The sequence below is a fragment of the Punica granatum genome, chromosome 4, assembly GCF_007655135.1.
Source record: "Punica granatum isolate Tunisia-2019 chromosome 4, ASM765513v2, whole genome shotgun sequence".
In the NCBI taxonomy this organism is placed as follows: Eukaryota; Viridiplantae; Streptophyta; class Magnoliopsida; order Myrtales; family Lythraceae; genus Punica; species Punica granatum.
The window spans coordinates 2,867,776-2,893,128 of NC_045130.1; the positions used below are offsets into that span (position 1 = coordinate 2,867,776).

The 25,353-nt window shown below is 38.3% G+C and overlaps 4 protein-coding genes across 8 annotated transcripts; 1 reads left to right on the plus strand and 3 right to left on the minus strand.

Moving 5' to 3' along the window:
* The first annotated feature begins 5,315 nt into the window (after positions 1-5,315).
* Positions 5,316-8,725, plus strand: LOC116204776 (sugar transport protein 5). The gene is made up of 4 exons (XM_031537059.1): positions 5,316-5,602; positions 6,990-7,309; positions 7,410-8,039; positions 8,134-8,725. The coding sequence occupies exons 1-4, from the start codon at positions 5,464-5,466 to the stop codon at positions 8,548-8,550; spliced, it is 1,506 nt and encodes a 501-aa protein (XP_031392919.1). The 5' UTR covers positions 5,316-5,463; the 3' UTR covers positions 8,551-8,725.
* A 196-nt stretch (positions 8,726-8,921) lies between these two features.
* Positions 8,922-16,478, minus strand: LOC116204774 (synaptonemal complex protein 1-like). 4 transcript variants are annotated; one of them, XM_031537057.1, is made up of 19 exons: positions 16,183-16,478; positions 16,041-16,090; positions 15,447-15,654; positions 15,239-15,364; positions 14,988-15,086; positions 14,067-14,743; positions 13,735-13,983; positions 13,487-13,615; positions 13,337-13,405; positions 13,115-13,225; positions 12,672-12,779; positions 12,485-12,595; positions 12,314-12,397; positions 11,037-11,129; positions 10,838-10,945; positions 10,522-10,608; positions 10,370-10,429; positions 9,536-9,643; positions 8,922-9,362 (listed from the first exon to the last, which is right to left on the minus strand). In XM_031537057.1, exons 1-18 carry the CDS (start codon positions 16,337-16,339, stop codon positions 9,542-9,544), a joined length of 2,628 nt encoding a protein of 875 aa, XP_031392917.1. In that variant the 5' UTR covers positions 16,340-16,478; the 3' UTR covers positions 8,922-9,362; positions 9,536-9,541. The 4 variants fall into 4 exon arrangements, with proteins under 4 accessions (XP_031392917.1, XP_031392916.1, XP_031392918.1 ...); XM_031537056.1 differs by having other exon boundaries at positions 8,922-9,424; XM_031537058.1 differs by having other exon boundaries at positions 8,922-9,643; positions 10,534-10,608.
* An 825-nt stretch (positions 16,479-17,303) lies between these two features.
* On the minus strand, positions 17,304-18,139 carry LOC116206129 (multifunctional methyltransferase subunit TRM112 homolog A). The gene has a single exon (XM_031538902.1). It carries the CDS (start codon positions 18,009-18,011, stop codon positions 17,643-17,645), a length of 369 nt encoding a protein of 122 aa, XP_031394762.1. The 5' UTR covers positions 18,012-18,139; the 3' UTR covers positions 17,304-17,642.
* Positions 18,140-18,232: 93 nt separating this feature from the next.
* Positions 18,233-19,586, minus strand: LOC116206130 (signal peptidase complex-like protein DTM1). Of its 2 annotated transcripts, none has more exons than XM_031538904.1 (2): positions 19,146-19,586; positions 18,233-18,556 (listed from the first exon to the last, which is right to left on the minus strand). In XM_031538904.1, the coding sequence occupies exons 1-2, from the start codon at positions 19,388-19,390 to the stop codon at positions 18,478-18,480; spliced, it is 324 nt and encodes a 107-aa protein (XP_031394764.1). In that variant the 5' UTR covers positions 19,391-19,586; the 3' UTR covers positions 18,233-18,477. The 2 variants fall into 2 exon arrangements, with proteins under 2 accessions (XP_031394764.1, XP_031394763.1); XM_031538903.1 differs by lacking the exon at positions 18,233-18,556 and adding an exon at positions 18,688-18,962 and having other exon boundaries at positions 19,146-19,566.
* Between the last annotated feature and the right edge of the window lie 5,767 nt (positions 19,587-25,353).

Below are 25,353 nucleotides of genomic sequence, written 5' to 3' on the forward strand. Positions count from 1 at the left end.
AAAAATCTAAATTCATGTCGATATTTTGTTTTGCGTGATTATTGATTATGGATGAGATATTTTTGATTTTATTTAGCGAGACAAAAAAACTTACAGGTTTTAACAAGGTAACTAAAACCTGTAGTATAATACAGATTTTGGGTAGGTTCCGGTTACAAAACTCAACAGGATAAGGTCTAGATCTAAAATCTTGAAACATAACCCTTATCATGAAAAAAAAGGAATTCTTGGACCTGCACACCCCTAATCATCATTGACTCTAATGCCAACATATTCATCCTCTTACTCAGCCCTTTCAACTCTGCTATGAGCCCTATTAATTATTTTTGCATCATCATTCATGGGGTTAATAGAAATCCCAAAATGTGCCATCCATTTTGGCTTTCTCTGCCTTGATGTCTCTATAGTAGCGCTTTCAATCATATCTGCAAATTCAAAAGCTTCTGCTAGAATTCCTCATCATCATTTTTATCAACATACTCATCTGCTAAAAGTTCATATGAAGGATCCTCACTTCCATTTGATCCACCTTCATCACCATAAACATCTCTATCATCATACCAAATCCAGTCTCATCGTATTCAATACTCTGATCACTGTCTTCAGCCATTAAACCTAAAAGCCATTAAATGCAGCCATGTTGAAAATCAGAAAATTTTGCTATTTTATGCATCTCCCACCAATCGACCAACACACAAGTAGCAAAAGGAGAAGAAAGCATTCAATAACGCAAGCATTTGGACCACAAGCAGAGCACATAGCAGCAGAGACTACATTGAAATAAAAGAGGAACAATCTTTATAGTAAATTCACCAACATTGACCTCGTTTTGTTGCAAATGTACTTGATTGTAGCTTCTCAAGATGGAAACCTAACACGATCGTACCCTAAAACCACTATGATGCTTCAGTTTCTCTTACTCTCACCAACAATTGGGTTTTTTTTTTTAATCGCAAATGGGGGATTTACTCGCCAATCCGTGCTTTTGATCTTTTCCATCTAACGTTGTCTTGCTTGGGCATAGAGAGAGACTTTAAAACTGAGTCGTTTATTTCATGACGTGTCTTCATGTTAACGTCATGAGTGCCAACTCGGGTGCCACGTCGATTTTCCGTCTCGACGTTTAATGTCGGGACCAAACTGAGAGACATAATGAAACTGTGGGGACTAAATCGATGCAAATTGTAATTTAAGGATTAAATTAGTGGCTATGGGAAAATCCAGGGATGACAGTGATACCGCTCTCTAACACGAATACATAGTATGTGGCTGATTAATTCTCTATTTATGATTAATTGCATATGAAGATACATGCCGCAGATCGGAGAAATATTTAATGCCTGCAGATCTTATAATATTAGAATAATTGATTGTGCTAATTTATCTTGATCTTCTAGCTAGCTAGCCTAGACCTAGTGTGTGTGTATATATATGCATAGCTTCTACGTCCCCATCTGTAAGTATGTATAAAAACGTCAAACTTCTTCATATTAAATCTCAGCTTGTTTGCTATATTCCTGAAATTTTGATGGATCGATCCATTGAATTGGTGGTCAAGAGGATCGATAATTTATTGGAGAAATGAGATTCAGAACAGACTTGGTTCAATTTTCACTTAAAATCAGGAAATTGTAATGTTAACAAACTAATAATTGACCGGGCTTCAAGACGGTCCAAATATATACATATTAGCCCAGGCGTGTTGTGTTATATGGACTTAAATAAGGTCCAATATCATTATTGGGCTAGAACATGAATGTACAAAATTTGGACAAAATCCCATTTTGTTTCGTTTAAGGAACTCAGACATAATAGTACAATCGCGCAGTTAGATATCTATTGTTTCCTTATATCGACAGAGGGATCAGCATGGAAGTGAAGGAAAGATATGGAAGTCTGAAAATCCATCGGTGTTGAAGATGCGTCGGAAATGCTACCGACGTCCGATTTAAATGAGATCCTGGCCCCGTTTTTGCTGGTCTTGGTGTCGGTTTCACCAGTCGAGGGCGAGTTACGTGGTCAAGTGCATCGAATTGAGGTCGCCGAGCAGGCAAACTGGGAGCGGTTTGCGACCATATTCAAGAAGAGGATGTACACCCCATTCTCCAACTAGTGACCTCGATGCCATTCTTCTTCTTCTTTTTCCTTTTTGCTTATTGTGTATCTAAAAGATTCGAGAACAATTCTGTAGAACAATTCTTGCAGCCACGAGTGGCGTTTTTTTGATTTTTAACGAGGATAAGATTGATCGAGCAGAATATCAGCGTGCCAGCTGTAAACTATCCAGGCAATTTTTGTTCTGTCACAGACATTCTTAATGACAGTATGCCACTTCGAGTCCTGGACAACTCATATTCCTCGCTTCATGGTGATGACTGTCTTTGTAGAATATATTTGTTTAAAATCACAAGGTCAATAATTTCGTATTCCCATCACGAAGTCACATTAATCAAATTTGCTGTTTTTATGGTAAGATGCTAAATCCGATTCTATTCCCGTTCTTGTATGCTAGCAGCATTTCTCAAAATATACAAATTTGTCTACCATCAATAATTTCATTACTGGGAAGGAATTAATCATTTATTACAGTTCCAATTTTGATAATTCGAGAGCGAGGGAGCTGAAAAATAAGAAATTTTTATGTAATATCATCAATAGTTGACTAAATACTCACAGTGTCCGGAGTGAATTTTGAGGTGGCCACGTGTCATCCATTCTGCATTTGTTGGAAGTTTACAAAACAGCCCCGCCATTATCTTCCGTTGTGAAATGATCCCCCGAAGAATTAGTTAAAAAAAAAAGATAAGATGGGAGAAGCCGAGGGGTAGTGGGGGCTTCTCAGCCGGCCAACACCACATCCATCGGAATCATTGGCAACTTAAATGGCCACTAGCAACCTAAATTGCCACTGACAACCTTAATAGTGATGGTGATTATCAGCGAAAACTCCCACCATTCCAAGAAGGGGAGCTCAAAATGGCTTGATTTGGAGAAGGGGGTTTCCCTTTCCACCGCCAGGGGCTCCACTGCTGGCCTTTCTTGCCGGGAAGGATCTCACCCTAATACTAATAGAATGTGCTGTTCAATTTTTTCCCTTTTCTTTTAATTTCTCATTTTTATTAAAAGATTGAGGACTGAATTGTAAATTTGAAAAATTAGAGTGCCTTTTTGTAAGTTGGAGCACATATTTGAGTTTCTCTAAACCGTTATACCAAAGCTCGTCTTCAATATTTGAAATATGTAACTTTTTTTTTATTTAATCATAAAGGAGGTCTATAAATTTTATACAAGAATAGAAATAACAATAAATGAGAATTAAGCGCATGACCTCTTGATCTTGAATAACTCTTTATATTACTGCACTAAGATTCTTCCCATTTTCGCCTTGGATGACTTAGGAAAATACAATACAGGGCGCTTGTGAAGTTTTGAAATTAATATCACCATCCTCACATGATCCACTAATTTTTTTTGCTTAGTTGGTGCCATCTATTTTATTAGGCAATTATTTATTATTTCTTTTGCCATTTAGGTAATTATTTAAGAGACCAGATAAGCTTATGACTATGAAAGCCCCGATGGCCAATGTAACTCATCCACCCTCCTTTGTGGGTAGATGCGGAAGGGATGTGTCAACCCCCAACGTGACCAGCTACCCCATATATACATACACGCATATATATTCTGCTCTGACCCATATATATAGATAAAGAAAGTGACGCAGAAATAGTTAAATTTCAAAGACAGAATCATAGCGATCCTTTCAAAATTATTAATTAATCAGTTATTAATTTTCTAATAATAATGTACAGAGTGGACTTAGGTGGTATTAATTATTGAATTAAAGGGAGAAGATCACACGGTGTATGACTCACTTCGCAATTTGCAATTGCATGATAAGTACTTAACGTTGAATTTTTTCTTTTTGTTTTGGGTTAATTGCGCTATATAGCCTAACATTTTAAAGAATTCTTAGTTCTAGCTCAAACTTAATTTTTTACCTGAAATATTCCAACGTTGACGTGTTGGTTTCACATCTATCCCGACGCTAATTTTCTATTCAAAATTGACGGAATTGCACACGTGACACGTTAATTTCACATCTATCCCGACACTTGTTACAAAATTAACGTGCCATGTGTGCAATTCCGTCAATTTTTTACGGGAAATTAGCGTCGGGATAGATGTGAAACCAACACGTCAACGTTGGGATATCTCAGGCAAAAAATCAAGTTTGGGTTAGAACTAAGAATTCCTTCAAACGTTAGACTATATGGCGCAATTATCCCTTTTGTTTTTTGGGTTGTAAACCACTTGGCATATAGAAGGGTTGGCCCTGACTAATTCATATTCGAATTGGGTTAACTCTGATTAAGTAGAAAGACCCTCCAGTCATAACCGTAAATTTTTTCAATTCACAAAAACTCGAATTTGAAATTTTATTTAAGAAAAATAGGAATAGAATCACGTATATTTGTCCACGTATGTTACATTTACGCTTTGTTTGGTTTTAGATTTTTTTTTACTTTATCCACTTAACTCCACTTATTTTCAATTCAATAACGCATAATAGATACAATTATAAGAAATCTTAGCATATCTTGTATTTTAGGAATGCTTGTCATTATAGCTTACATTGTACAAATTACATATCTTAGTCATGCATAGATAGTTTTCACACAGAGAACATTGTATATGACTACATATTGTAATAAAAGTCACCTCACATCATCAGTGATGATTCAACCATTTTATTATCCATCTCTTTAAGTTTTCAAAACAGTAAATTGAGATAACACCTGTGGTGAGGACCAAGAGAGGCTAAGGAGCGATACATGTGTTATCTCGATTTACTGCTTTGAAAACTTAAAGAGATGTAAATAGATGGATAATAAAATGGTTGAATCCTCACTTTTGATGTGAGGTGACTTTCATTACAATATGTAGTCATATACAATGCTCTATGTGTGGAAATTATTTATGCATGACTAAGATACGTAATTTGTACAATGTAAGCTATAATGACTATTAACACAATTATTTTTTTTCCTATTTCTTCAATTTTTTTATCTTAACTATCAATCAATTCAATTTTTAATACTAAATTCTTTCAACTATTTATTACTTTTTCACATAGTATAATCATTACTTTCTTTCAACTATTTATTATTTTTTCACATTTTTTTTCATAATCGAACAATACAATCATTACATTTCTATTTTCTCCTTCCACCTTGATATTACAATCTCAATTAAATTTATATATACATTTATGGATATATATAGTTGGAATGTTGTCGTTATATAAGTAGAGACTTTCTTATGCGACCCGACAAAAGAATGATTTCGACCACTCTCTCTTCCTCAGTGGCCTTCGCCTGTATGTTTTGAAGCTGAAGGCCTCATTACCTCAGTTCCCGGTTCGGACTCCGAGAAAGTGTGGGAAGGTGAAGGAAAACAACCATGGCTGTCGGGAGTTTCGCTGATGCCGGCGATGGGCATGTCCCCGACTTTGGGGGGAAGATAACGGCATCCGTAGTGATCACTTGCATCGTTGCTGCGACCAGTGGACTCATCTTTGGATACGATATCGGCATTTCAGGTTCTGTTTCGACTATTTTTCTGCAGTTTTGAAGCCAAATGATATGATTTAAATGATTATTGATTAAGAATAATAACAAATTGGTATGATTGCTGCTTTATATCCACTATCTTAATTATCATTCTATTTTGCAGTTATAAAATTCCTTCTGTGATGTAAAAGAACTTAATGAGAGGTTTCCGACAGCTATACATGAAACCACAAACTAATTGAGAACTTTTTAATAGCATATCATTGGAATATGCTATGCTCATCACGGTTATATATGAGCTCGAAAAACTGTACAGTTTGATGATTCAGACAGTTTGAACCGATCTCCAGTACAATCTATATTCTTAACACTTTTGAAAGATTAACATTGGTATTTCCCGTTCGATGATTATCGGATCTAAATTTTTTTTTTGAAGAGATTAAGCACATTTACTTATTCAGACATATTCGGATCTATAATTAACCTGAATTTTTTGACATTAGGAGATGGCTGGAATCGGAACGGAGAATTCCCAGTTGCAATGGCAAAATTTTGCCCAAAAGAGCCACAATTTTTTTCGGTAGAAAGAAAAAAGAGCCACAATTTGAAAAGCTAATAATTGATATCGCTGCTCTGGTGGACCCCCGCTTGATTAGATTAGGATAGGATTAGGAATTGAATAGGTTGTTAATATGAGTTCCGTAGGTTAATGGTTAATGCTTTTTGGAATGGCGTTGTACATGGATTCCTCGATCCGAGAACCGACTAGCACATGACCTTAGTCACATTGGTTTCATGTCGAACTTTGATGTCTTTTGTTTGTTTGATGGATACCCCTGTACTTTGGACCTTTAGTTTATTCAATAAATTATCGTATTATTCAGCAATAAAAAAAAAATCAATTTCATCCAACTCAGATCAGGCAGCTTCTTATTATGGAAAATGTGATACTGTAATGTCGGCTCCTGAGACTTTGCAAAGTCTTTCGAAGTAACCAATATATTTATCGTAGGAAGGAGTGGGAATCATTTGGATACATGTCCCAAACTGTAACTGAGTCATCCCTGGCATAACTCATGCTGCCACCTCGTGTAATCTTTGTCGGCAGGTCTAAATTGATTCCTTTCGATGTTTTTCTAAACTTGACGTCAATGTTTATCTATGCATGGCTTGGAGGAAAAAAGAGCGTCATCTTTGATGTACTCTAATAACGATATTTCATCAAACTTTTTGGTCTATAGGACCAGAAATTGGGATAGGTTTGTTCCGATAACAATCTCATGAGTGACTACATACTGTTTGTTTAGGGCATCATCATTTGTATTTGTTGCAACAAGCAAAAATTCCATTAATGAGAAGTGCACAAAGCGAATACATCTTGATGAAACTGATGTATCTTATGCCATGAAAATGCAGGTGGTGTCACCACGATGGTGCCTTTCCTGCAGAAATTCTTCCCGGATGTGCTCCGGAAGGCATCCGAGGCCAAGACGAACATGTACTGCGTCTATGACAGCCAGGTCTTGACCTCATTCACGTCCTCGCTTTACATTGCTGGACTGGCTGCCTCTTTTGCGGCAAGCCGCCTCACAGCTGCAATCGGACGTAGGAACATCATGGTGCTAGGCGGCAGCACATTCTTGGCCGGAGCGGCCATCAATGGTGGTGCTGAGAATATTGCCATGCTCATCTTGGGTCGAATCTTGCTTGGGTTTGGAGTTGGGTTCACTAACCAGGTATTCCACATTCTCCTGCTAGATCATATCCATTCTTGCAGTTTTACTATATAGAAATCAGTTTTTCATTCACTCAAATTGGAATTTTAAAATACTTTAGGCGGCTCCCATCTACTTGTCTGAGGTGGCACCCCCGAAATGGCGTGGCGCATTCAACGCCGGGTTTCAGTTCTTCATAGGTGTCGGCGTGGTGGCTGCCAACTGCATAAACTACGGGACTGCCAAGCACAGCTGGGGCTGGCGGCTCTCCCTGGGCCTCGCAGCAATCCCTGCAGTCATCATGACGCTTGGGGCCCTCCTCATCTCTGACACCCCAAGCAGCCTAGTGAGGCGCGGGAAACTGTCTCAGGCCAAGCAGGCCCTCATCAGCGTGCGGGGATTGGACTCTGATGTTGAGGGTGAGCTGGCTGAGCTCGTCAGGTCCAGCGAGGCTGCCAAAGCGGCGAGCCGGGAGCCATTTGTGACCATATTCGAGAGGCAGTACAGGCCCCAACTGGTGATGTCGATCGCAATCCCTTTCTTCCAGCAGGTCACGGGAATTAACATCATTGCGTTCTATGCACCAGTGCTCTTTCAATCAGTGGGGTTCGGGAGCAACTCAGCCCTCTTGGCGGCAGTCATACTCGGGCTTGTAAACCTGGGGAGTATCCTTGTATCGACATTTGTGGTAGACCGTCACGGCAGGAGGTTTCTATTCATGGAAGGCGGGGTGCAGATGTTCCTCTGTCAGGTATCAATGAACGTGGTATAGATATAGTTGATCAGTAGAGAAAATGGCTGAATCCATTGTAACTACTTTTGCCTTCTGTGCCATCAATGTACAGGTTGGTTTAGCTGTGGTTCTTGCAGCCACAGCAGGTGTTTCCGGCACCGAACATATCTCCAAGGGATATGCAGCGCTGGTCCTCACCCTGATGTGTGCCTATGCTGCGGGTTTCGGGTGGTCGTGGGGCCCATTGAGCTGGCTCATTCCAAGCGAGATATTCCCGATGAAGATCCGCTCGGCGGGACAGAGCATCACAGTGGCGGTCGGCTTTGCTGCAACCTTCGTGCTGTCCCAGACGTTCCTGACAATGCTGTGCCACTTCAAGTACGGGATATTCTTGTTCTATGCGGGGTGGATCGGGACCATGACCATCTTCGTCGTGCTATTGCTGCCGGAAACAAAGGGGATACCTCTGGATTCAATGTACGCCGTGTGGGAGCAGCACTGGTTCTGGTGCAGGTTCGTGAAGGGATAATACTAGAGGGAAGAGAGAAATACTGTCATCGATCCCTCCTCTCCTGATATTGCAACGTCTTGCTTGCCCACACAGGACGAAAACCAACATCTAAGCAAAAATCTCGACGTCTATAAAATAGGAGAAACTATGTGAAATTTTACGCTTGTCTCTTCGGGAAATTGGTGTGCCACAGAATCTCGTAAGGCTTGTTCATGCTTCAGAAAATTGCTCATTCCACTTATTTTTATTGGAAGCACGCCTAAGAATAGGACCAGGGGGCTTTGCCACCGACAGAAAATGACATTCCACAAAGAGTAATCACTGCCTACTCGATCTGTGAAGTCGGTTTCCTCCTTGAGATATCCTAAGTGCCTTCGGGACTCACTGAATGAATCAAACCGTGGTGCTAGCCAAAAGACTAGCAGACATGTCAAGTTTTCTCATACAAAAAGAAAGCCATGCAAACCAACAAGAAGAGCAGCGCCCCACTACGTACTCACAGGGAAGATGACCTGAGACATTATTATGGTTCCGGTCAATGTGGTAATCAGTACACTTCAGGAACCTAATATCTGTGCTCTGAGTCATATGGAATTACAAGTGCCGAAAATGGCCAAAAGATTGCATCATAATTCCGTGTAAGGTTTCCCTTTTGCAGTGCAGATGCTAATATTTCACCCCTGGGGATCTCAGGAGAGATTGGTTGCAGAGAGTTCTTGTTCCCAGGTGAGTACACCAAGATCTATATGCCTGATCTTGGCCTTAAAATGTAGTTTGATCCATCATTTTGCACTTCCCAGACACATCACGAAGTGAGTAGGCCCTGAGAACTATCAGAAAGCAAGTAGAATTGTACAAATGTAATGCTGGTAAAAATTTGGTGATGCTCCACCTGGAAAGATTCCACAGTGATCCAGCAGGTTGACAGGAGCAGTGAATTCAGAATGATAGACTAGTGAATATTTCAAATACCGAAGGAATTCAACGAATGCTCGCTACTTACTGCGCTTTAGTCAAATGCATAAGGATCATCTGTGTATGGATTTAATGAGCCCTCCGAGAACAGATCACCTATGTTTGAAGCACGGGGACGGCTGACCGGCTGAATAACCTGAACAGAGTACCAGTAAGCCTGATAAGCTCTTGCAATACCTAAAGAGATACAAACGTGGAATTTGAATTCCCCTTATAATGCGTGAGGTGACTGAGCATACTAAATGATTTAACTAATGACATAAGAATTGCAAGACTCATAATTAGATGATGGACTCTATTAATCCTACTGCAATCATTTTATTAAAATGTCTCAGCCTTGGAGATCTTTCTAAGAGCTTGTATGGATTGTGGGCAATGAGGGGAGGGCAGGGTAGAGAAGAGAATGATATCTCAAAAAAAGCAAGTTTCTTGCCATTTAGCAAGATAACTTGATATTTAACAAGATTTTTGTTATATTCCAAATAATAAGTTTCTTGTAAAAATAATAAGTTTTTTATCATTAGCGACTATTTGATAATTTTCAAAATGACAAGTTTCTTGTTATTTAGCAAGTTTCTCATTATTTTCTTCCCGCCAATCACCCAACAATCTGACACGTGTCCATCTCTGATTGGGCTCCTTAAAGGTCTCCTTTTAAGGAGCCTCCGTATGGAAGATTAATCCTTAATATTTTAAGGAGGAGAGGGAAATGCAAGGATTCTTAATCCCTTCATTTCCCTTCAGACGTTCATAGATTTGGATTAAATTTCCTCCATTTCCTCTTATGCAAACAAAATAAATGCCCCATCCTGTCAGAGAAATATGAACGTACTACTGGCTGATTTATTATGAACATAATTACCTTTCCGTCTTTTGGGGTGCCAATTGTTTGCGAAGGCAACTTCTTGTTCTTTCTTGGACCCTGTTGAAATGCGTCCTATGAGACACTAAAGTACTAAGCATAGTCGTAGAATCCTCAAGAGGCAGCTAACTGATGCATAGGCTAGGTCTTGCCTCAAACATAACTGTGCCTTTTGTCTTTCTTCTTTTAGCAACCGTTCTTCCATTTGTTGTCTCAACTTCATATTCACGCTGTGTCACCTGCTTTAGAGAGAAGAATTCATGAACAAGTTTATTTGCAAATATATGTATATAAAGGATAACAGAAAGTATTACATTAATTAATTGGTTGATATGTTCTATATGATCCTCACGAAAAGTATGACTAGAAAGTGACATATCAATGCATTTGTCAGTCACTTAAATGGTTAAAGCCATGCAAAAGCGCCATTCTTTTCTGAATCCTTCTTTCTAGGCAGAAGGGACTCACTTTCTTGCTATGCTTAGGAACACCATCTATGTTTCCTGGATTAGCATGCTCTACTTTCTTTAACAATTTCGATACTGGTGTTTGAGCTGCTTCTGGGAGAGGCGAATCCTATAACCAAGATAAAACACTGACATGTTAAGTAATCTTGCTGGCAAACAGAAAATAGAAGAGGATGTTTGATTTGTCCGATTTGTATCACCTGCTCCTCATCTTCTTCATTTTCCATCCTTGGGGCGACCATCCTACCTCTTCCACCGACCGGGTTCCTCATTTTTGAAGAGACTGAGTATTCCTTTTTACAAGTGAAACAATCAACCCATATTACCACATAGAATAATTTTGCTATCTTGGCATGATACTTGTGCATGATATACAACTGGTGGGAAAAGGTCAGGTTTTATTCATGTGGTACAGTGGTCTTCACATTTAAACTCTCTCCCGACCTGAGTAGATACTGAAAATGTTCCGATGTGTATCATTGCCAATAAATGAGTAATTCATTTGGCACATCCGCAGAAGTTTGGAGAAAGACCAAATCAAAATATTCAAAGCACTAGAGTAATATCATAAATTAAGAATAATCCAAGACTAACATTGCTATGGTACTAGTGCGAGCAAACTCTAGAGAAGATACTGAATGTACAGAAAAATTCTTTCGACTCCCCTATGAACATTTATAACAGCCCCCCACATGAGAATTTTATTTCTCCAAAATTGGCATCATCCGAGTTATACATCGATGGGCAGAGCATGAGTCATGATTTATGCTTATTTTGGCCTTCTATATCAACTAGATTTTTAGTGGATTATTGATCCTGCCAATGTTGAACTCCCCAACAAATTAATAAAGATGGTAGCCCATATGGTGTATTCTTTGGCTCTTGATGACAAGTTTTTCTTTTATTTGCACTCAGATAATGATAGATCACAAAGAAATACCAACTGCCACCACACCAAGTAATATAAATCTAATTATAGCCCTATTCTTTTTCTTTCCCCCAATTTATTTGGCAAAATATTTGGTTATTCCCTTGTGATTATGATTAATTGTCAATGAATTTAAATGGAGGGATAATTATTCCTATACTTGTCCGATAAGTGCTTATGATGATTGATGAACTTTCACATATATTTAAGTATGATAACAAAACAGAGAAATGGTTGTTACACGTTATTAGACAGTCAAGGAAAGGTGCATGTAATAGTCAGTAGCAATAATCTGAAAGCAGAGAGTTCTTTAGACATAGGAAAAGCAACATCAATGGAACTAGTAGATATCAATAGAAACGGAATCAACTTTTATGCCTACCCAAGTTAAGAGAGACTGTACTATCAAATTCAGACAAGATAGGATTCTCTTTCTGAACAGACTGGCGCAAAAGCAGTTAGATCTATAGAATTTCAAATAAAATTGTCCAAGAAACTAGTGTACTGAAGTTACAGCTGGGGATTAGTGAAGGAAATTCAAGAAGCTACCTTTTTTGAGTGGACTTCTTGGTCCTCCTGTGGCTCCCCCATTACTCTCCACTGTAATTGCAGCAATGCCCTCTGTCTCTCTTCCTGAAGATCATTAAATAAATAAATAAATAAATAAGAGCAAGGTATAGTAAGTAAATTACAATGGAGTATTTGAGGCAAAGTGCATACTTTGGTCTTCTGCAGATTTAACTCCTCCAGGAGCCTCCTACATTCATCTTCATGCTCACACATCACAGCTTTCATCCGAGCGTCATGTTCATTCCTGAGCAACTTGGTTCTCTACAAGTAAAAAAGCATTGTTAAGTGGACAAATTGAAGTTATGAAGCTACACGTTTATATAAGAAAGCTTTGCACCTCTCTCAGCTCATTTTCAGCTTGCAGTTCAGAAAGTTTCAGCTCTTCACTATGTTTAGATTTAAGGATGGCCTCCTTTTTGTCGTTCTCCTTCTGGATTTGACTGACCTACATTGTGGACATGATGAAGGTTAGCACAGTGAAGAAGATTTGACATGAGTGCAGTTTATTGGTGAATTTCCGAAATATGCAACTTACGCAGCTGTCACTGGAAAAAAAAATCTGCAGTTATACAGCCAAAGGATGCAATTGATATCTAAGCATGATATTCAGAAGGCAGTCGTGATTTTGTTCCTACTATAATACTAAAACCTAGCTAACAGCTCTCTTAAACTGAGGTGGGATAAACTAAATTCAATTCAAACATATCAACCATTATGAATTTGAATTTGACTTGCAGATATCTCTGTTTCCCATTATATATATGTAAAAATTCAAGCTACCAGAGCAGCATGCTCCTCCTGCATGCGTGTCAAGTTCTGTTTTGACTCTGCTATGCGTTCTGCCAGTTCTTTTTCATACTTCTTTTCCATTTCTGCAAGAACTTTGTCCACCTGAAGATGCGAGGAAACTTGATTAATGATTGACAAGAATGTTGTTTCTTTTTCTTTTTTACCCTTCTAGAGGCAGTTGACAGTAATTAAATGGATAAGAATGTAACAGACCTTGTCTTTTTCTTGATGGACAATCTCCTGCTTCTCCACTTCATACTTTCTCCTAATGTCATTGATGGCCTAAACAAACTATATTTCAACTTGCAAGCAACTTTGAACAAGAATAATTTGGTTAAAATATGGAAAGAATAAAAGCTCCACCTGATCATTCCTCTGACACAATTCTTTCAAATGTCTTGCTAACTCAATCTGTTTGCTCTCAAGCATAACATCATATTGCTTTCTCAATTCAGCAAGTTTACTTTCAGCTTCAGTGAGCAGTCCTTGATTCTGCAGTAGCATAAAAAGATAAGAGACTGAAGGAAATAACTCAAACAAGAGCAACAACAAGGTGACTTTAGTCTTTTGCTTAATCTGGACAAGAGATTTATTCATGTTAGTGTAAGAACCTCTGAGATTTGCTCTTCGAGAATTCTCTCTTTGTCAATATATCGCAAAATAAGTTGTTCCTTCTCCAGTAAAAGATTATGAAGCTCATTGACTTGTTTATTTAACAAATCTTCCTCTTGCTTATGTTTCTCATTCTCCTTTTGAAGAGCTTCTAAGTCTTCAGTTTTCTTCTGCAGTTCTCCCAGGAACTTTTCGGTGCTCTCTTTGTTCTCCACCTCCAGTGTTGAAATTTTGACCAACAAATCTTTCTGTAAGGCATATCAGAGCAGGTTCAGGATGGAATAAAAAATTTGACGTTGATGTCAAATTAAGTTTAGTAAGGATCTCAAACCATCATATTTTCAGATGATCTTGCAGCTTCCGATAAGGAGGCAATGTCCCCTTCCAATTTAGCAATCAACAATTCAGCCTCTATCTTCTTAGAAATCAAATCTTTTGCTTCAGCCTCCAATCCTTGGATTTTCTCTCCTGCTAAACAGTTTTCCTTGGAAAGCTGAGCCATGGTAGACTCATGGACTTTCTCCAGCTCTTTTACCTTATTTTTTAACTCCTCATTCAAAAGATGCAAAGCATCTTTCTCAGATCTCGTGCAGAAGAGATTGTCTTGGAGTTGGTCATGCTTTCTCTGAGCAAGTTTAACTGTGAAATCCATTTTCTCCTCAGTCAACTTCAACCTAGAGTCGTGCATTGCATTTAGCTCATCAAACTTGTCTGAGAGAGCCGAGCTTTGACCATTCAGTGCAACCAACTGCTCTGAGAACAGATGCACAAATCCTTCAAGGGTTCTCATTTCCTGGATTGATGAAGCCAGTTTGCTTGCAAGCTCATCTTTGATCAACTCAAGGTCATTTTTATCTTTCTCCAATTTATCTTGACTGGCAATCAAACGCTGGGTTTCATCTTCCTTCACTGTCAATTGACAATGCTTCTCCTTCAGCTTAGAGTTCAATCTCTCCATGGCTACTCCATTAGCTTCTAAACATGCTTCAGTCTTCCTGATTATGGAATCTGCAATCAAATGTATATCAAGAAATACTACAAAACAGATAAAACTGTAAAAATACAACTCTCATCTCCTTTAAGAAATTTAGTGAAGTAACATCCAATTTTTTCACAAAACAGTGCATTGTATAATCAGGAACCGAGTTTTGATCAATCATGCTTGTGGAAAGCTAAAACATATCCAGCATAGACTAGCAGCTCTAAACTGCAAAAAGATGCAAAATAAATTAAATGGACAAGACTAGAAAACCTTTGTCCTCAATGAGACTGGATGTCCTTCTCTGTTCATCCCTGTAGGCAGTTTCCCGTTCTTCTTTCTGAATTCTTAGCTCCTCCAGTTCCTTATCTCCTGTAGTTTAAAAATGTAAAATGCATCTCTTCTTTTGAACTACAACCATAGGGTACATATCAAGATGTTCTCTGTTTAACCCTTCAAGGAAAAGACATCAACGTATCAAAATTGATGAATATATAGAAAAGAAACCGAGTGGGAAAGCATACTCTTTCTTATAGTCTCCTCTTGAGACTCCAACTTAAGGGATAGATCTTTCATTTGCTGATTTAGACTATCGAAAGCAGCTGAACTTGCAGAAAGCTTGTCTTCAAAGAACTCCTTATCCTTCTCAGCTGTTTAGAAATTTCAAATGTTAAGCAAACTGAAGGTAAGCGCGAAGAAATCATTATAATTTAACGCGGGCAGAGAACATACCATCCTGGACTTGTCCAGCTAAGATCTGCAAAGTTTCAGTAAGCTGCTCACATAATGTTTTCGTTGAAGAGAACTTGGACTCCAATCCTTTCCAGTGCTTCTCGTCCTCCTTGTGCTTCACTTTGAGTTTAGTATTTTCAGTTAAAGCAGTCTGCAATTTTTCCTCCAGTGCACGGACAAGCTCCATTGATTTCTTCAATTTCGTATTCTGAGATTTAGTCAAATCGACATATAGCCATCCATAAATTGCGCGTTTTAGCAGTCACTTGTCTCTTGAAAAGATAACACAACCGCTACTGTACAAAATGACTAACCCTGATGATAAGATATGCTAAAATCTCACGTTCATGACGAAATTGCGAATAATAGGTTAGCAATTTCATTGAATTCGTAGCTCTAGATCTAAGTATGCTGCTTTCCATTCTCATGAAATTTATCAATGTGCCAAAAACTGACAGAGTCATATTAGCAGCATGGAGACCGCTGTTCAAATCGATAACTTTGCACTGATCAAAATCAACCGAGCTACACAACACTATTCGACAAGCACGAGGATTTGGGAGAAGAAGGAAAAGCGAATTTGAGTTCTCTTACCGCCATCTCGAGATCAGTCTTAACGGAAGCCTGCTCTTTCACCAGCTTCTCTGCAACCGAACAGGCGGATGACAGAAACAACAGTAAATTGCATGCATCGATAGAGATATTACAGAAACTGAGTGCGATCGCTCTATCAAACCTGCTGTGACCTTCAAATTGGCGAAGCTTCCCATCGCGAGTGAATCTGAGGTGTTGCGCGCAGAGAAGGAGATGGCCTTTCCGGTCCCTGAAGACGATCCAGACGGTGCTTTGAGCTGGTTCAAGCTCTTCATGCTCGGAAATCCAAGCTTCTGCATCTTCGAAGCTCGAGATCGAATCTGCCAAACACTAGAAATTCGAGACGGAGCAGAGAGGAGAGGAGAAGGATGGAGTTCAACTATGGAATGCCGAGTTCGCCAGTTGGCGTTGGGAGTTGAAACGAGAAAATTAGGCGCCAAGTGGTATCTCCGCAATATTTATATGAAACAATAATAAGTCATCCAACCGTACAATTTCAAATAAAATTTTATATGCTTAGAAAATTGCTCCTGAATTATTTTTTGGTAAAATTTCACAAAAATAAATTTCAATTTTCCCATATAATGTGTGAGTAGTTATAGAGGTATCTATCGATCGGATCATGAGTCAGCTCAAACATCTTTTTCTAGCGACCTCGGATGTCAGGTAGTGTGCCCGACTAACCCTCGGGCTCCTTGAATCATCTGTGACACACGGAGCAGGTAATCTCGTCAAATATGCTTCGGCGACTTCAAAGAATTTCGAACTCGGGATCAACTGGATATATGAGCTTATCCTTGACCACTAAACCAGACATCTTGAGTCAGCTCAAACATTGTTATATCTGATCAGGGAACAATCACTAAACATGGTCATAACATAAGTCGATTTAGAGAACAGTTACTACCAGATAATCGCCAACATCCTTGGTGAGGCAGCTACATCCCCAACATGGAGGGTGCATTACCGATACGACTAGGCTGTAGATATCGAACGCCTAAGGCCAGTTCGAGAGGCTTCAACATCGGAAAATTGTGACATTTTTATCTCAGGTAAATAAAGTTGCCTCTCTTATAACCCATTGGTAATCGAGAAATGATTGATGCTCGTTCGGATTGAGACCGCTTATTCTCCAAAAGGTGTGATTGATAATCCAATGTGATCGGGATATATACCATCGTAACTTATCATAACCGTATCCATTACAACAATTTCACGGGACAATGGGGATCAAACAGTCAAATAGATCGAGAGGTGTTATCAGGCAAAAATCAGAAATTTCCATGACCATTACCAATGAGTCAATGACAATGGGTACATTCGAATGTAGAGCGTCGCGATAGCACCAGGTTCATCCTATTGACGAAGAGCTGCACTTGGAAGCTCGGAATTCGGCTCCTCGACGGATCAGACGCGATGATCGATCGATTATTGCCGATGAAACGGAACAGAAATTTGATCAACGATTGATTGAAGAAGACGCGAAATCTCTATTAATTCGACGTAATTACATCGGATCGGAGTTCTCAAACAAAATCCATTAATCCACACAAAATCCCCCACACGGCGAATCCCAAAGTCATATCAAAGTCAGTCAATCAATCACACCTCGTCCTCGTGGAGGAGCATGTTGGGGATGCCCTTGTTGACGGGGAACTTGCGGCCGGTCTCAGGGCAGACGAGTGCGCCCTCCTCGAGGTGGAGCTCGAGCAGGGCGTGGTGGAACCGGTGGAGGAACTCGGGCGACTCGAGCATGGCGGGATCGACGGATTCGGGGAGCTCCGAGTAGCCGAGCGACTTGGCGGCGTCGACGAGGGCCTTCCACTCGACCTTGTGGAACATGTTCCGGAGGAAGTCCGGGTTGAGGTCGACCGGCTTCTCCAGGACCTTCTCGGCCTCGATGATCAGCGGGAAGCCATTGGTTACCCCCTTGATGTTGCAGGACAGCATGTTGTGCGTCAAGAGCCTCATCTCTCGTAGTCAGATCAAGGAAGGGAGGAGGAAATCGCTTCAGCTGTCTCTGCAACTCTCCCAGGGTTTAAGGACACACAAGAAGGGGAGGGACGGAGGGAGGAAGGGAGAGACGTGGGGGGGGGGGGGGGGGGGATACAGACCGTTAATCCCTAGGCCTAAGAGAGAGCCCTAATAGGCCCATTGGTGGTGAAGCCCATTAAACAGTGACTATATTGATGGGCTGAAAACTTCGATCTGATCACAGTTTTATTAACAATGATGATAATAACATGATCCACCCGAAGTGATTAGGGGTCCTTCGAACTCCGAAGCGATTTGGAGTGATTCGAACTGAGACGATAATGGCTCGATATGGATAACACACATCAGAGGTTTGAATGCTCGTCTTCCGACTACGGTGAAAATTTTTACTTTGGAGCATATGATTTTTCTTCTCGATATCGACTTTGTAGAGTGAGAATGCTCAACTTGCCATTTTCAGGATATAAAAGTAACGGTGCTCATCAAGAACAGACCTCGCTGGCTCGCTCCTGATTGACGCCCTGAAAGGTAATTGACAACGTAATGTTGTTTAAATCTGCCAAATAAAAAGCTGCCCCCCCTCCGTGGGTCGGGTTGCTCCATTCTATTGCTTCATCCCAGCATCAGGTGAAAAGGTTATAAGTCGGTACCGTGGCAAAGAAAAAGACTGTAAATTTGTAGTTCTACAGCATCATGATCTACGAGTACCAATCGATTCCGAACAAAAATTATAATCCAATCCAATTACTTATGGTCTCAGCGGTCAGAAGGTAGGAAAGAAATGAAAAACAAAAACAAAAGAGTAGAGGACTCAGTCAATAAACTGATGAATGAGCTTCTCAACCGGAGACATACTGCCACCACTTATACAAGCCAAATCCATAGACTGTTGTGTAAATAACCAGTCTGAGAGGATAGATTCTGAACCTGCAAGCACAGCATGATGTTCTCCAAAATGATACGATTCCCAATCAATCCGGTAAATGACAGTTCAATGGCAAAACTTTCATGAAAAAAAAAAAAATAATAATTACAGCTTAAGCTGATAACCGTTCGGTATATGCCTCATTTAGCGCAGAAGAAAGAAAAGGGGATCAATCGATAGCCGACCTGCTGAGCCCAGATCTCCTAGCAGAGGCGATAGCGGCCCTCTCTTCGCCGGTGACAGGGGTGGTCCACTTGGAGAAATCGCGGTCGAAATAATCCCAATCGGGCAGGAGAATGCCCACGATCCCAAGCATGCCCAACACGTAAGTCACGAACATCTTCTTGAAGGAGTGGGTGCCGAGCCCCACCACCGCCATCACCACCGCCAACCAAACCAAGGCCGACCGCAATGCCGTGTCGTCCGCCATCGCATCGGTCGGCGGAGACTGATCCTGATGGTGAAGAAGAACTGACGATGATCAAGAGTGAAAATAGATTAAAATAGAAGGGAATGGAAGAAGGGACAGAGAGTTGAACGGGATAAGGTTGGTGAAATTAATGTGACACGGTTAGTTGGGACAGTCTGCCTTTATTGCCAACTGATCCCCCTGCAGTTCACTACACTACTCTCCATCGTTCGAGAAATTTTTTTAAGCCTAATTGAAATATAACATGGGACCTGATAGAAAACGAAGTATAGCGTCATGCGAAGCCGAGTAAGACACGAACTCGGATGGGATAGATGTCTTTGTTCTGTGGGTCTTCCATGATTTCTTGATACGATTAAATCGGTTCGATGTAGCGAAACATGCCGTGCTGTATGGTGGCCTAGACCACGGAATCTTATATAACACCTAATTTCAAACGCTGGGGATCCACTGACTGTAATTGTAGGTCTGGACCCAACAATTGCCATTCAAGTCTAAACCACGGCCCACTCATTCGGATCAACGTTCATGAGCATCATACTGATTTCGAGGCTTCTGCACGTATTGGCCCGAAAAGAGAAAAGTTGCTTCGGTAAATGAATCTGCGTGGTAGTTCATTTACACTAAAATAAAACTCGGTGTTCAAAAGCGTTGCCTAAAAAACGATTGGAAAAGGTTTGCCGATGCTTTAAAGAAACCGTTGGCATAGACCTGCTATGACTGGCACTTTGAAAGCTCGGCGTAGGTTGGACTGAACCCTTGACCGATGTACCTTGCAGCTCGTACCTGGCTGGATGCCCCTAGCCGTTGGCTTAGGCACGGGCTGAACGTCGGCCTGGGCTTGACCCAAGCCAATGTCTTTGAAGGGCTGGGCCGACGCTTCAAAAATGTTGGCCCAAGCTCAACCTGAGGAGAAGAAGCCCCTCGGGTTTTTCATGCTGGGGGTTTTAGAACTTGGGAACCAAGTTCGGCACCCCGCCCTCATCCTTACCAATTCAGCTACTTGAGCTTCTTTACAATTTTTCACCCTTTATATATACTAGCCAATGGATCCGTGCATTGCACGAGTTTATCATATGTGAAAATTTTCTCATTGATTGATAATGAGCTCATGAAATAACCTAGGAATTATCCTTTTTATAATAATAATTATATTTTCCTAGCGATTATCTCATTTGATTGATAATAGATATACGAATTAGTATTATCCCATTTGATACTGGACTGTTAGTAGTAGTAGTAATTATTATTTGGTAATAATAAAATGATAATCCAAAAAATGATCCATATAATCATAATAATAATAAGATATTTGTCCAGCAATTATCCTATTTGATTGATAATAGGCTTACAAAATAATAATAATAATAATAACAATAATAGTAACAATAACGATAACAATAATAATAACGATAACGATAACAATAACCATAACGATAATGATGATGATGATGATAATAGTAATAGTAATAACAATAACAATAATAATAATAATAATAATAATAATAATAATAATAATAATAATAATAATAAGTTATAGAAATGTATTAAATGTGGCATTCTAAGAGTCGTTGAATGATGGCCTTCCATTTTTAAATTTTGTACAAATGGCAAAAATGGTGAATGCCTCAACAATTATATATTATATTACATATCTGAATCTTTTTATTTTAAAAATGACATTTATTATAAAGCAAGTAATTTTTCTTTTATGAACCACCAAAAGTTAGCGCGGGTGGTTGAGTATGACTCGCCCTTCCATGCATCACATAAGAGGTCTTGGGGTCAATCCCAACATGCTGTGAATAAAAACCTTTAGAGGGCCACCCCTTCTGTGTACTATCGTGCACGCTGCGCACTCGGTCCCAGGAGATGGGGGTCCATATGGCCCAGGATTAAATCTGAGTCATAAAGAAAAAAGAAAAAAACTGGAACAAATTTTCTGGAAGTTTATGTATTGACAACAAATATGAAAAAAGAAAATATTTTCTGATAAAATTTCAATATTGCCGATTTCCTTTTGATTCCCCCCCAAAAGAAAAAGATCGCAAGTTTCAACCTCGGATTGAATTTTTGGAACCTTGACACAGAAACTTTTGACGTTTCGGTTGTCCTGTTAATACGTTGTTTTGTTTATTAATGACGTTGGTTAGGTTGACCATTTTATATACTTAATAATACACCATGTATCTGTCCATTAATAAGGATCTAGTCGATAAGATCTTAAATTTGTATCCAAATTATTTTTTTTCGGTGGTTATCCAAATTAAATTTACCATCTAGAGACTACACACATATATGAACAGATATACATATATATATATATGTATGTATTTTTTATATGTATCCTCAAGTGTATTAAATCGTCAACCTATGGCTATCAAGGTACATTGTATGTTCTCAGGACGAAATATATATAGAAATTTCAAGTTTCGGTCCTCATTAATTTCCTATCTAACTCTTTATGAACCAAGAGTTTTTATATTCGATTCTCTTTAATGGGACTACATGTATATTCATTTATATAATTTTTCATTTTCTTGAATTAAATCCATAAAACATTTTTTTATAGCCCGAAAACAAACAACATATATATTTATATATATATATTTATATATTCCACCCAAAAAGGAGAACATATATATACTCCTAAGCAAATTTTAGATTATCTCCAAAAAAAAAAAACGAAAGAACAGAAAAGGTTTTAGATTTCTTGTTAAACCTTTTCAATTTTTTCTTTCCTTTGGATCAAAGGCCCCGGAGTAGCCCCAGCATATGTAAGTTGTAACATGAAATTGAAGAATCATATAATTCTCCCCAAGTATGAGGCTCTTCATTTAGCCCTACAATAAACGTTGGTGTTGCCGTGTTGTAGTCTCGTGATGTTACATTTTTTTTTCCGGTGGCCGTGATGTTACGTACATTGCCATCATTTATTACTGTATGCATGGAACCTCTCTATATGTGTGTGCACTTATCTATATTTATATGTGTGTGTATATGTATATAATATCCTCCTTATACATATGAAAACATAAATGGTGAACTAGAAATTTATATCCATTTATTTATGGGAAAGGGACGTTCTACGGAGAAAGGAAACGAGATAAGAGAAATTGGGAGAAATGAGAATCTATTCCGATTGTGATCATAAATAGCTAAGAATAGGACTGCCTTATTAACAAAAAAGAATAGGAGGACTGCCTAGCTAATTCCTCTGAGACACGACTAATACTACAGAAGTTTTTTTGGAAAACTTAAAATTATGAGAGATATTGCCATCATAATTATGAGAAATAGAGTATTAAAGGTTATATTTCCTCTTAATAAGTGTACTTTCTAAAATTTGAACTTGTATTTTCCTCTTATAGGAGTCGAAATTACTTACCATTCAATCACCATTGTGTTGATAGTGCTACGGAGCTCTACACGGGGTTAAAGACACAATTAATCCATGACAATTGACAGTGGAGCACTAAATGTAAAAACAGAAAAGGTCATGACCACTAAATGTTAAAATATATATATACATATATATATATATTTATATGTGTTTTTGTTGGAAACTTATCGAAGAAAGCAAATGATAGGTTGTTTAGCTAAAAAATCAAAAAATAGAAAAGAAGAGAAAAGAAAAGAAAAAAGACTTCATTCGTTGTGATATTATAAACTATCATATATATTCACCAAAAAATTTATAATGAATTATAATTTCAGGCTTGGTTTGGAAGTGTTGTAAACAAAAGCATAAGGTATAATTGCTGAAAAATAAGTGTTGATTTTAAAATAAGCAAAAGTGTTTAGGAGTTAATAATTTACAACTGATGAAATTAAAATTAATGTTTAAAACAAAGAATAAGCAAAAATAATTTTTTTAAGCACCTACCAAACTGTTGGAAAAAATCACGTTTCTAACCGTAAAAATGAGGCAAACCATGATTTTGAAAGAATTCACTAAACACCGCTTATACTTAAAATTCAATAAAATAAGAACTTATTTAAATGCCACTGCACTCGCAAATGAAGCCTTAGTTTTACATCATTCCTCTCTTAGTTTCAACTTATATCTATGTTTTAGGTGATAGTATTATGGTCCACGCGATAGGGAAACTTTGGTCCAAGTTCCCATCTTGCTTCTGCTTTTGGATTTGCTTGAGAAGGCATCGTTTGTCAATATTAATATAACGAATCAAATCACACTTGTGTCAAAAATTGCGAGAGACAATGTGCATACGTACATCGGAACTATCGTTTGATATGTAGATCCTCTCTCATTTGACATCATATGTTATATATCATCATATCATCACGGCAGTAAAAATTATATCTAGCTAGGATCGAGTCCGTTTGAAATTATTGATGTCGTGTATATATGCCTGTGTGAGTGACCGTTGACTAACGACCGCTTGCCATATAAAAGATGGGTGGGAGAGAGATGAGAGACAAAGAATTAAGATATGAGAAAAATGGTCAGACTCAACCCCTGTGGCTGTTGGGCTTTGATGCCGACACCTAGTTATGTATGCACAGTGTCTGAAAGGGTCAGCTTTTAATTCGGAAATTAAGACGGAACATTTTAGGAATAATAAACGCAAAACATATATGTATTTGTTTTTCTTATTAGTATATGTATTCAATTGTCATACATTTTAAGATTATATGGAATTTGCACCTTTTTTGGCCTCTACCGCAATTATTAATTTTCAAATTAAAATCTTGAAATGAAGTTAAAAAAGATTAATATATATTGGCTTGAAATTATAAAGACAAAAGTCAAGATTAACACAAGCCAGTATCAATATTAATCATTTACTCAATAATATATATATGTGTGTGTGTGTGTGTGTGTGAGGGGGAACAGAGAAGCTCCTTTGATTGAAACGACTGGTAAAACACGAGACGGAAGAGAACAAATCCTCAAAGGGATTCGATTAATTAGTAGCTGTTGAAATTAATTATTAGAGAATCTATTTGTAAGCGTGTGAGGAATATCGTCAACCAGATTTACGTAGAGATGATCGATCAATTTATTATTTGATGGTTACATACGTAGGCAAGTAGATTTTATGGGCAGTTTGCTGTACCAACTTCCCTAACTGCCCCTCAACCTACGGGTCAAAAACATGCCACTTTTAACGGCGATAGATTTCTATGTAACATTAGCAGCTAGTAAAAGATTTTTTTGAATTCAAAAGATAAAAGCCTGCCTAGCATTTATTATTTTTAAATTCCAGCATAATAATTTTTCATCCCTTGATATATCATTATAATTTTAAGCGGAGTTATTGTACGACAACAATTCTACATTTTAGTATCCGTAAGATCCTCGTTTTCTCTCATTTTCTCTATTATGTTTTGTGAGTTCGAATCGGGCTCTTTGTCGTGAACTTGGACAAAGCCACGATTAAGATAACTGGCCAGGGGCAGCAGGCGAGTCATCTATGGTCGTGCCTAATTAGTCAATTAATTATAAAAATTAGGTATATTGACGTTGTATGAATTGTATATAACCAAGAGGGAATGGTCAAATTTGTATTCAGTCGATCTTTATTATTTGCTTTACCTTGTTTTCGTCCCGAAGACAATAGAATATATATATATATATATATATATAACTAGGCAATATTCCATACGCTATAGGGGAAAATTTATGCGAATATAAAGTCGAATTGTATTTTCGAAAATTATAAGAATATTAATAAGATATAAAGTATACATGTAATATATTGTTTTACGATGTAATTTTATAATATGAAAGATGTAGCTTAAAAAAATATATCTATTTAACATATGGTGTTTAAAGCAAAATTATAGATATAGAAAATAAACCATGATTGTATATAATGTATAAATAATAAATAATATACTCAACTAAATATGAATTGACATTAAAGACAATAAGTCACATTGTACACAAATAAAATAGTTTCCTATAGTGTTGAGTACTAAGAATAATGGTCAGA

Excerpts from the sequence above, each read along its gene's own strand:
- LOC116204776 (XM_031537059.1), top strand. The coding sequence starts at position 5,464 with ATGGCTGTCGGGAGTTTCGCTGATGCCGGCGATGGGCATGTCCCCGAC. Across the intron at positions 5,603-6,989 it reads ATACGATATCGGCATTTCAG|GTGGTGTCACCACGATGGTG; the intron begins GTTCTGTTTCGA and ends ATGAAAATGCAG. Across the intron at positions 8,040-8,133 it reads TGCAGATGTTCCTCTGTCAG|GTTGGTTTAGCTGTGGTTCT; the intron begins GTATCAATGAAC and ends ATCAATGTACAG.
- LOC116204774 (XM_031537057.1), bottom strand. The coding sequence starts at position 16,339 with ATGCAGAAGCTTGGATTTCCGAGCATGAAGAGCTTGAACCAGCTCAAA. Across the intron at positions 15,655-16,040 it reads AGACTGATCTCGAGATGGCG|AATACGAAATTGAAGAAATC; the intron begins GTAAGAGAACTC and ends ACTAAATCTCAG. Across the intron at positions 9,644-10,369 it reads GCACCCCAAAAGACGGAAAG|GTTATTCAGCCGGTCAGCCG; the intron begins GTAATTATGTTC and ends TACTCTGTTCAG.
- LOC116206129 (XM_031538902.1), bottom strand. The coding sequence starts at position 18,011 with ATGAGGCTCTTGACGCACAACATGCTGTCCTGCAACATCAAGGGGGTA.
- LOC116206130 (XM_031538903.1), bottom strand. The coding sequence starts at position 19,390 with ATGGCGGACGACACGGCATTGCGGTCGGCCTTGGTTTGGTTGGCGGTG. Across the intron at positions 18,963-19,145 it reads AGGAGATCTGGGCTCAGCAG|GTTCAGAATCTATCCTCTCA; the intron begins GTCGGCTATCGA and ends CTGTGCTTGCAG.